Source organism: Odocoileus virginianus, chromosome 3 (assembly GCF_023699985.2).
Source record: "Odocoileus virginianus isolate 20LAN1187 ecotype Illinois chromosome 3, Ovbor_1.2, whole genome shotgun sequence".
In the NCBI taxonomy this organism is placed as follows: domain Eukaryota; kingdom Metazoa; phylum Chordata; class Mammalia; order Artiodactyla; family Cervidae; genus Odocoileus; species Odocoileus virginianus.
In genome coordinates, this window is record NC_069676.1 from 11332330 (window position 1) to 11344399 (window position 12070).

Below are 12070 nucleotides of genomic sequence, written 5' to 3' on the forward strand. Positions count from 1 at the left end.
GATCTTTCTCAGAACCAGCCAAGAGATCAGGCAAAATCAAGGCTATTATGTCCACAAATTTATTAGACCCTCTCCCTGACATATCCAGAATTTCCCACATTACTTCTTTTGATGTTCCAACAATATCAGTATATCTCCTGCCTCCATTAGCTTCTTAAGGAGTGCATGGTGAAACCAAGATTAGGGAATGGGACTCATTTTTGAAAAATCGCTGAGCCAAGCAAACACCAAGTTGGGTTTTAACCTCAAGTTAAAATTCACTTAGCCACTATGTTCTCTAGTCATTTTAGAATAAGTCGGTGGGACAAGAGTCAGGCTTTCTGTTCACCTGACATTCTGTGACTCTGGTTCATTCTAGAAATGCCAGTACAAAGCAGAAGAGACAATCACAGAAGAGAAGCAGTCCTAACGATAAGTTTCTTCAAGGCTCCTTTCATGTCCTTGTTCCTCAGGCTGTAAATGAAAGGGTTCATCATCTGAGGAACAACAGTGTACATCATTGAAAGCACGGCAGTGTTTCTGGAAGAGTTAATAAGAGCAGAACTAATGTACACCCCAAAACCTGTCCCATAGAATAAGGACACAACTGAGAGGTGAGACCCACAGGTGGAAAAAGCTTTGTACTTTCCACTTGCTGATGGCATTCTCAAGACAGAGGACACTATCTGAATATAAGAGAAAATGATCCCACACACAGGAATAACCCCAAATAGGCCAGTTGCCAAATATATCAGGATGTTGTTAATGAGGGTGTCAGAACATGCAAGCTTGATGACCTGAACAACTTCACAGAAGAAGAGGGGGATTTCCAGGTCTGTACAAAAGGTCAGCTGCAACACCATCAGACTGTGGATCAGGGCATCCATGATGCTAATAAACAAGGAGAATAGAATCAGCCAGCCACAGAGGGAGAAGTTCATGAGGGCCATGTACCTCAGTGGGTGACGAATGGCCACATACCGGTCATAGGCCATTACTGCAAGATGACTATTTTCCAAACCAACAAAGATGAGGATGAAGCAGATCTGTGTGAGGCAGCCTGTATAAGTGATGCTCTGACTCTGTGTTTGGATGTTCACTAGCATCTTTGGGATCGTGGTTGTGCTTAAACAAATGTCAGTAAAGGACAAGTTGTAGAGAAAGAAGTACATGGGGGTGTGGAGGTGGGAGTCAGAGATGACAGCCAGGATGATGAGCAGGTTTCCCAGAATGGTGACTAGGTATATGAACAGGAACAGAATGAAGTGGAGTGGCTGCAGTTCTGGATCTTCTGTCACTTCCATAAGAAGGAATTCTAAAATTCCGGTTTTGTTTCTGGGTCCCATGTTGTGGGAAAATCTGGTGAGAAGGATGGAAACTGACAACATATCAAATGTGGGTTTTCTGCACTAGCAGGAGAATCACAAAAGGCAAACACTCTCTTGGGATGAGATGGAGACAGAGAAGAATAAGAAACATTCCTTCTGTACACATATTATTCTGTTAATTTTTAAAAAACTGACCCTGATACAGCAGATATCATCCATTGTTAATTCCCATAGGGGCTTAAGGGGTAGTCACTTTTTAATAATACACTAACTATACTATTTAGATTATTTGAGACACTAGGTAATTTTCTATAGAGAGACTAGGGAGGCAGCTGAATATTCTGTCTAGATCCCCAGAGACCTCAGAGCCAGGAAACTGAAATAAAACATAGGTATGTCAATAACCTTGATCTCCTTTGGACAGCAAGGAGATCAAACCAGTCAATCCTAAAGGGAATCAACCATGAATATTCATTGGAAAGACTGATGCTGAAGCTGAAGCTCCAAAATTTTGGCCACCTGATGTGAAGAGCCGACTCTTTGGAAAAGACTGATGCTGGGAAAGATAGAGGACGGGAGGAGAAGGGAGCAACAGAGAATAAGTTGGTTGGATACTTTCACTGACTCAATGGACATGAATTTGAGCAAACTCCAGGAGAGAGTGAAGGACAGGGAAGCCTGGCATCCCGCAGTCCATAGTGGAGCAAAGAGTTGGACACGACTTAGCAACTGAACAATAACAAACATCAAGAAATGAATGAGAAGATAAGATGAACTTTACCAAACTTCCTGTCTATCCACCACATACCACAAGATTGCAAGTGAATGTTGGAAGAATTTTAATAGTTATCCTGTTTTAAGAAATGCAGATGTGAAATATAGTGCGTGTACCTATTGATTCCAAACTCCCTAGCGGTCCCTTCCTCTCATTCTTCCTGCCCTAACAACCATAAGTTTGTTCTCTAAGTCTGTGAATCGGTTTTGTAAATAACCATGAGGCCCTACTGTGTACCATAGGGAACTCTGCTCAATGTTATGGGAAGGGAGTTGTGGGAAGGATGGATACATGTATGTATATGGCTGAGTCCCTTTGCGGTCCACCTTAAACGGTGACCACATCGTGTGTATGTGTGTGTGACCATGCTCAGTTGTGTCCAACTCTCTTGTGACCCCATGGACTCTAGCCCGCCAGGCTCCTCTCTCCATGGAATTTTCCAGGCAAGAATACTGGAGTGGGTTGCCATTTCCTTCTCCAGCGGATCTTCCCGACCCAGAGATGGAAACCATGTCTCTTGCATCTGCTGCCTTGCAGGTGGATTCTTTGCCACCGTGCCACCTGGGATGCCCATTAACTGGTTCTAGTCCAGTGTAAAGTAAAAAGTTCAGAAAAGGGAGATGCAGATTTCAACTCAGGAGGAAATGCTTTCGGTTACAGTAAGAGTGAATACAGCATTAGTCAATGATGGGCATTTGAGTGCTGGTGCGAAGTACAAGGAAACGTGAGAAGAAGATGAGAGACAGGAGGCCTGGAGTAGCTTATTTCTAATCATCTGATGTATATTCTTTCCTCGTAGGTTCCTCTGGATAAGTATAGCGAGACACCTGTCCTCTTTTCCAAATCTTACTGAGGGACATTAGGTTACCTGAGTGGCATCACAGCGGAATGATGGTTGACATTTCTCCTGAGGGTTCCATGCAGATCTGTATTCAAGAGGGGCAGAGGCACTGAGTGAATCACAGGCTCCAAGGCAAGAAGGGTCATCTATGGAAGGAGGCTCAGGCGTGTTACTGCCTTTCAGGGAAAGGACTGTTGTATGGGATGCTCGCAGGCAGATCACAATCTCTGTTCTCCCTAGAGGTTCAATTTCCAAAGCTCCTCATTAGTCAAGCAATTGTATTATCACTGTGATCCCAGGACTGTGCCGATCCTTAAAGACCCAGGATATAATTATATAATGCTTAGTATATTATACTAACCTATACTATATATAATCCTATATATAATAAGCTATAGTATTATGTTTTATATATTGTAATTACTTATAAAATATATGCTATGTATTACAGAAATAACATTTTTAAAACATAATGTAAAAAAACCCACAAAAATTTCAGGGTTTCATGTTTCCTGAATCTTAATCTTGACCATGTATTTTTCACACAAATTTTATTCATTGCTATATATTCTCTATGACAATACCATCTCTAATCAATTAGTATATCACAGCCATCTTTTCTCATTTATCAAAAGAGCTTCAATATGTATTAATGTTTTTCTTCACTTTCTGTCTCTGTGTGTGCCCAGTCATGTTCAACTCTTTGTGACCCCATGGACTGTAACCTTCCAGACTCCTCTGTCCATGGGATTAAGGCAAGAATTCTGGAGTGGGTTGTCATTTCCTCCTCCAGGGGATCTTCCTGACCCAGAGGTTGAACATGGGTCTCCTGCATTGCAGGCAGATTCTTTACCACTGCGCCACCTGGGAAGCCCATTAATCACCTCTACTCCAGCATGAAATAAAAAGTTCAAAAAAGGGAGATGGAGATTTCATCATCTGAGCCATAGAGGAAGCTCTTTAGCTGAATGGTTTGCTACAATAATTAAGACCTATTATACAATTGGTACAGGAGTTAATACGACTTGCTGATGATAATGTAGAGCCCCGCCTAAGACCACACAAAAATGGACAGTTTATTCATGGATAGAAAAATGAATTTGGATCTCTGCCTCACATCAAGGCAAAAGTAAATTCCAGGAAAGGTTTGTTTCAAATGTAAAAGCAAAATGATGAATCCCTCAAATTGAAGTAACTCTGGCATTTATAAAAATCATCTGGGGAGGACAAACCATTACAGAAGGTATTGACAAGTGCACTGCATTACAATTAAACACTTGTATTCATACCCTGTCCCCGCCGAAAACCCAAAAAATAGATCCAAAAGAAAAAACACATGTGAAAGTAATTGCAGTGCATTCAGGTAAAAATAATAACCTGGTGATACAAAGTCACATGAATCAATTAGAAAAAGCTAAGGAATTCAGGAGAAATGCCACAAACAAAAACTTAACAGATAGGAAAGAAGTACATGAAATAACAAAAAAAAGAAGTACATGAAGATAATATCAACCATTTAATAATAAGACACACATGAATTAATGAAATCACTTTCATACCCATTAGACTGTCAGTATTCCTGGAAACATTGGTGATGAAATAGATCACTAGTACTTTCCAGTGTATGCATATTTGTTCAAAGGAAAGCTTACTGGAACTACCCAAAGGAGACTTGATATCTCTAATACTCAATATTTCCATCCCAATTACAAAACACTCTCATTAATACCAGACACATATAAGACACTATTCAAAATGATTTATCTATACCACTAGAACACTAGTTACAAAGAAATAAAACATCCAGCAGTATCATAAAGAACATATATTTTGAAAAGATATAGCACATATGTAACAAGTCCAGAGTATTGGAAATGAGTTCATTTTTGTTGCATAAATAACATTTATTTTATTGTGTGACATATCAGAAAAGCAAGTTGATAAATACAACATGAAAGAAAACAAAACTAACCTAATTGCCGAAGCAAGTGGCAAAAATATGTGAGACCAGTAAGTTTACAAATTAGAATATAAGCACACTATGGAACACAATAATACTAGTTAATTTTCCAAGGTGATTTGTATTTTTACTCTAGGGAGTACAAACCACTATGGAAAGTATTGACAAATGCACTGCATTAAAATTAAGCACTTGTGTTCATACCCTGCCCCCATCAAGAAAAAAAACTACAAAAGATATTCAAAAGCAATATCACATGTAAAAAGAAATATGCAGTGCATACAAATCTCCACATGTCTCACAGTAGGCTTGAGCCTGGGATGCAGTTCTGTTGTTGTTCAGTCACTAAGTCGGGTCTGACTCTTTGTGATCCCATGAATGGCAGCACACAAGCCAGGCTCCTCTGTCCTTTATTGTCTCCTGAAGTTTGCTCAAATACGTGTTCATTGAGTCAGTGATGCTATCTAACCATTTCATCCTCTGCCAACCCTTCTCCTTTTTCCTTCAATATTTCCCAACATCCTAGCTCCAGTAAGTCAGTTCTTCCCATCAGGTGGCCAAAGTATTGGAGCTTCGGCTTCAGTATCAGTCCTTCCAATGAATATTCAGAGTTTATTTCCTTTAGGATTGATTGGATTGGATCTCCTTGCAATTCAAGAGATTGTCAAGAGTCTTCTCCAACACCAGAGTTCGGAAGCATCAATTCTTTGGCATTCAGCCTTCCTTATGGTCCAATTCTCACATCTTTACGTGACTACTGGAAAACCATAGTTTTCACTCTATGGACCTTTGTTGGCCCCAACCATAAGATCAGGCAAAATCAAGGCTATTATGTCCACAAATTTATTAGACCCTCTCCCTGACATACCGAAATTTTCCACATTTCTTCCTTTGATGTTCCAACAATATCAGTATATCTCCTGCCTCCAATAGCTTCTTAAGGAATGCACGGAGGAAACCTAGATTAGGGAATGGGACCAATTTTGAAACGTCACTGAGCCAAGCAAACACCAAGTTGGGTTTTAACCTCAAATTAAAACTCACTTAGCCATTACGTTATCTAGTCATTTTAAAATAAATTGGTGGTTCAAGATTCAGGCTTTCTGGTTCACCTGACATTCTGAGACTCTGGTTCATTCTAGAAATGCCAGTACAAAGCAGAAGAGACAATCACAGAAGAGAAGCAGTTCTAACAATGAGTTTCTTCAAGGCTCCTTTCATGTCCTTGTTCCTCAGGCTGTAAATGAAGGGGTTCATCATCTGAGGAACAACAGTGTACATCATTGAAAGCACGGCAGTGTTTCTGGAAGAGTTAGTAAGAGCAGAACTAATGTACACCCCAAAACCTGTCCCATAGAATAAGGACACAACTGAGAGGTGAGACCCACAGGTGGAAAAAGCTTTGTACTTTCCACTTGCTGATGGCATTCTCAAGACAGAGGACACTATCTGAATATAAGAGAAAATGATTCCACACACAGGAATACCCCCAAATATGCTAGTTGCCAAATATATCAGGATGTTATTGGTGAGGGTGTCAGAACATGCAAGCTTGATGACCTGAACGACTTCACAGAAGAAGAGGGGGATTTCCAAGTCTGTGCAGAAGGACAGCTGTAAGAGCATCAGAGTGTGGAGCAGGGCGTCCATAATAATAATAAACAGAGGGAGTAATATCACCAGCCCACAGAGCTGGCGGTTCATGATGACAGTATACCTCAGTGGGTGACAAATGGCCACATAGCGGTCATAGGCCATTACCGCAAGGAGAGAACTTTCCAAACTAGCAAACACCAGGACAAAGCAGATCTGTGTGAGGCAGCCTGTATAAGTGATGCTCTGATTCTGTGTTTGGATGTTCACTAGCATCTTTGGGATTGTGGTAGTGCTTAAACAGATGTCGTTCACAGACAGGTTGGAGAGAAAGAAGTACATGGGGGTGTGGAGGTGGGAGTCAGAGCTGACGGCTAGAATGATGAGCAGATTTCCCAGGACTGTGACCAGGTACATGGACAGGAAGAGGCTGAAAAGGAAGGACCACAGCTCAGGATCCTCTGTCACTTTCATGAGAAGAAAATCTGAAGCACGTGTTTCATTCCTCTGTTCCATGCTGAAGATAAATCTGATGGGAAAGGTGGAATGACAAGACAAGCAAATGTGTGTTTCCTAGACTAGAAGGAAGAACGTCATCAGAATAAAAAACCATCTAAAGAATAAAGGAAGCAGATTGAAAGAGGGCAATTAAAAAGATGTGCCTGGGACTTCTCTGGCAGTCCAGTGGTTGAGACTCTGCCCTTCCAATGCAGGGGGCGTGGGTTCCATCCCTGTTAAGGGAGCTAAGATTCCCTTGCTGTGTGGTGTGGAAAAAAATAAATGTGTCTTGTGTATGTGAATTATTCTATTTCTTTAAAAACTTTTTTTTTTTTTTCAGTTAAAAAAACCTTAAGCTGATATAGCGGCATCAACAAATGTTAATTCTGGAAAGGGTTAACACGTGTCATTAAAAAATTACACTGTGTACATTGTTTTAGCTATTTAGAACCTGGTCATTTTATAAAAAGAAACAGGGAGAGGCTGCTTGAACATTTTATCTGGATCCCCTGAGACCTCAGAGGCAGGCAATTGAGGTAATACACGGATATGTCAGGAACCAGCAATAGGATGATAAGGTGAACTTTACCAAGTTTCTTACCACAAGATTGCAAGTGAATGTTAGAGAATTAGAACAGTCAACCTGTTTTAAAAGAGACAGATTTCTACTCAGAAAGAGATGCTCCGGGTCATAGTACAGTGAGTACAATATGAGTAAATGAGAGATGCTTTAGCGTTGGTGCCAAATACAAAGAAACATGTGAAGAAGACGGCAGACAGGCAGGAGGAGTGTGGGTGGCTTAGTTCTAAACCATCCGATGCAGGGACTCTCCTCACAGCTTCCCTTGGATGAGCCTATGGCGTAATACCTGCCTTCATGTCCAAACATTCACTGAGAGACGTTAGGTTAGCTGGCTGGCATCACAGTGGAATGATGCTGGATGTCTTCTTGGACTTGCCACATAGGAGATGTGTCCTCGGGAATGGCAGAAGGATTGAGTGAGAGCAGAGCTCCTGGGCAAGAAGGATCACAGTTGGGAGACGGCTTACGTGTGCTGTAACTTTTCACGGAAAGGATTGTTGAATGATGTGGTCACAGGCAGAATACTGTGTCTGTATCCCTAGAGGTTCAATTTCCAAAGCTCCTCATTAGTCAAACAATTCGATCGTCACTGTGATCCCAGGACTGTGCCAATCCTTAAAGACCCAGGATATAATTCTATAACGCTTAGTATCTGATATTAACCTATACTATATATAATCCTATAATAAGCTATAATATTATGTTTTATATATTGCAATTACTTATAAAATATATGCTATGTATTACACAAATAGCATTTTAAAAACATTACTGTTAATGTAAATCAAACCCACAAAAATTTTTTTTTCTTTCTTTTTTTTTTCCATTTATTTTTATTAGTTGGAGGCTAATTACTTTACAACATTGCAGTGGTTTTTGTCATACATTGAAATGAATTAGCCATGGATTTACATGTATTCCCCATCCCGGTCCCCCCTCCCACCTCCCTCTCCACCCCATCCCTCTGGGTCTTCCCAGTGCACCAGGCCCGAGCACTTGTCTCATGCACCCAACCTGGGCTGGTGATCTGTTTCACCCTAGATATACATGTTTCGATGCTGTTCTCTTGAAACATCCCACCCTTGCCTTCTCCCACAGAGTCTACAAGTCTGTTCTATACATCTGAGTCTCTTTTTCTTTTTTTGCATATAGGGTTATCGTTACCATCTTTCTAAATTCCATATATATGTGTTAGTATACTGTAATGGTCTTTATCTTTCTGGCTTACTTCGCTCTGTATAATGGGCTCCAGTTTCACCCATCTCATTAGAACTGATTCAAATGAATTCTTTTTAATGGCTGAGTAATAGTCCATGGTGTATATGTACCACAGCTTCCTCATCCATTCGTCTGCTGATGGGCATCTAGGTTGCTTCCATATCCTGGCTATTATAAACGGTGCTGCGAGGAACATTGGGGTGCACGTGTCTCTTTCAGATCTGGTTTCCTCAGTGTGTATGCCTAGAAGTGGGATTGCTGGGTCATATGGCAGATCTATTTCCAGCTTTTTAAGGAATCTCCACACTGTTTTCCATAGTGGCTGTACTAATTTGCATTCCCACCAACAGTGTAAGAGGGTTCCCTTTCCTCCACACCCTCTCCAGCATTTATTGCTTGTAGACTTTCGGATAGCAGCCATCCTGACTGGTGTGTAATGGTACCTCATTGTGGTTTTGATTTGCATTTCTCTGATAATGAGTGATGTTGAGCCTCTTTTCATGTGTTTTTTTTGCCATCTGTATGTCTTCTTTGGAGAGATGTCTGTTTAGTTCTTTGGCCCATTTTTGGATTGGGCCATTTATTTTTCTGGAATTGAGCTGCAAGTGTTGCTTGTATATTTTTGAGATTAATCCTTTGTCTGTTGCTTCATTTGCTATTATTTTCTCCCAATCTGAGGGCTGTCTTTTCACCTTGCTTATAGTTTCCTTTGTTGTGCAAAAGATTTTAAGTTTCATTAGGTCCCATTTGTTTATTTTTGCTTTTGTTTCTAAAATTCTGGGATGAAACCCACAAAAATTTCAGGGTTTCATGTCTCCTGAATCTTAAGCTTGACCATGTATTTTTCACACAAATTTTATTCATTGCTATATATTCTCTGTGACAATACCATCTTTGATCAATTAGTATATCACGGCCATCTTTTCTCATTTATCAAAAGAGCTTCAATATGTATTAATGGTTTTCTTCACTTTCTGTCTCTGTGTGTGCTCAGTCATGTTCAACTCTTTGTGACCCCATGGACTGTAACCTTCCAGGCTCCTCTGTCCACGGGATTAAGGCAAGAATTCTGGAGTGGGTTGTCATTTCCTCCTCCAGGGGATCTTCCTGACCCAGAGGTTGAACATGGGTCTCCTGCATTGCAGGCAGATTCTTTACCACTGCGCCACCTGGGAAGCCCATTAATCACCTCTACTCCAGCATGAAATAAAAAGTTCAAAAAAGGGAGATGCAGATTTCAACATCCGAGCCATCGAGGAAGCTCTTTAGCTGACCTACAAAATTGGTATAGGAGTAAATATGACTTGCTGGTGATAATGTAGAGCCCCGCCTAAGACCACACAAAAGTGGACAGTTTATTCATGGATAGAAAAATGAATTTGGATCTCTGCCTCACATCAAGGCAAAACTAAACTCTAGGAAGGGTTTGTTTCAAATGTAAAAGCCAAAACGATGACTCCCTAAGATTGAAGTAGCCCTGGGATTTATAAAAAAACATCTGGGCGCACAAACCATTATGGAAAGTATTGACAAATGCACTACATTACAATTAAACACTTGTGTTCATACCCTGTCCGCCCCAGAAAAACCTGAAAAAAAGATATCCAAAAGCAAAAACACATGTGAAAAAAGTTGCAATGCATTCAGGTGAAAATAATAACCTGGTGATACAAAGTCACATGAATGAATTAGAAAAAGTGAAGGAACTCAGGAGAAATGCCACAAACAAAAATTTATCAGATAGGAAATAAGTATATGAAGATAATATCAACCATTTAATAATAAGACACACATGAATTAATGAAATCACTTTCATATCCATTAGACTCTCAACATTCTTGAAAACATTGGTGATGAAATAGATCAGTAGTACTTTCCAGTGTATGCATATTTGTTCAAAGGAAAACTTACTGGAACTACCCAAAGGAGACTTGATATCTCTAATACCCAATATTTCCATCCCAATTACAAAACACTCTCATTAACACCAGACACATGTAAGATACTATTCAAAATGATTTATCTATAACACCGGAAAACTAGTTCAAAGAAATGAAATTTCCAGCAGTCTCAGAAAGAACATATATTTTGAAAAGATACAGGATACATGTACAAGTTCAGAGCATTGGAAATGAGTTCATTTTTGTTGCATAAATAACATTTATTTTATTGTGTGACACATCAGAAAAGCAAGTTGATAAATACAACATGAAAGAAAACAAAAGTAATCTAATTGCTGAAGCAAGTGGTAAAAATATGTGAGACCAGTAAGTTTACAAATTAGACTATAAGCACACTATGGAACACAATAATACTAGTTAATTTTCCAAGGTGATTTGTATTTTTACTTTAGGGAGTACAAACCATTATGGAAAGTACTGACAAATGCACTGCATTAAAATTTGCACTTGTGTTCATACCCTGCTCCCACACACACACACACAAAAAATTCAAAAGATATTCAAAAGCAATATCACATGTAAAAAGAAACATGCAGTGCATACAAATCTCTGCATGTCTCACAGTAGGCTTGAGCCTGGGATGCAGCTCTGTTGTTGTTCAGTCACTAAGTCGGGTCTGACTCTTTGTGATCCCATGAATGGCAGCACACACGCCAGGCTCCTCTGTCCTTTACTGTCTCCTGAAGTTTGCTCAAATATGTGTTCATTGAGTCAGTGATGCTATCTAACCATTTCATCCTCTGCCGACCCCTTCTTCTTTTTCCTTCAATATTTTCCAATATCCTAGCTCCAGTAAGTCAGTTCTTCCCATCAGGTGGCCAAAGTATTGGAGCTTCGGCTTCAGTATCAGTCCTTCCAATGAATATTCAGGGTTTATTTCCTTTAGGATTGATTGGGTGGATCTCCTTGCAATTCAAGAGATTGTCAAGAGTCTTCTCCAACACCAGAGTTCGGAAGCATCAATTCTTTGGCATTCAGCCTTCTTTATGGTCCAATTCTCACATCTTTATGTGACTACTGGAAAACCATAGTTTTCACTCTATGGACCTTTGTTGGCCCCAACCATAAGATCAGGCAAAATCAAGGCTATTATGTCCACAAATTTATTAGACCCTCTTCCTGACATACCGCAATTTTCCACATTTCTTCCTTTGATGTTCCAACAATATCAGTATACCTCCTGCCTCCATTAGCTTCTTAAGAAATGCATGGAGGAAACCAAGATTAGGGAATGGTACTCTTTATTGAAACATCACTGAGCCAAGCAAACAGCAAGTGGGTTTCAAACTCAAGTTAAAATTCACTTAGCCACTATGTTATCTAGTCATTTTAGA

The 12070-nt window shown here is 40.0% G+C and overlaps 2 protein-coding genes across 2 annotated transcripts; both read right to left on the minus strand.

The window, feature by feature from the left end:
- Nucleotides 1–386: 386 nt before the first annotated feature.
- LOC110144083 (olfactory receptor 7G1-like) lies at nt 387–1325 on the minus strand. Its single transcript, XM_020903921.2, has one exon. The coding sequence runs from the start codon at nt 1323–1325 to the stop codon at nt 387–389; it is 939 nt and encodes a 312-aa protein (XP_020759580.2).
- A 4728-nt stretch (nt 1326–6053) lies between these two features.
- Nucleotides 6054–6992, minus strand: LOC139032157 (olfactory receptor 7G1-like). The gene has a single exon (XM_070458455.1). The coding sequence runs from the start codon at nt 6990–6992 to the stop codon at nt 6054–6056; it is 939 nt and encodes a 312-aa protein (XP_070314556.1).
- Between the last annotated feature and the right edge of the window lie 5078 nt (nt 6993–12070).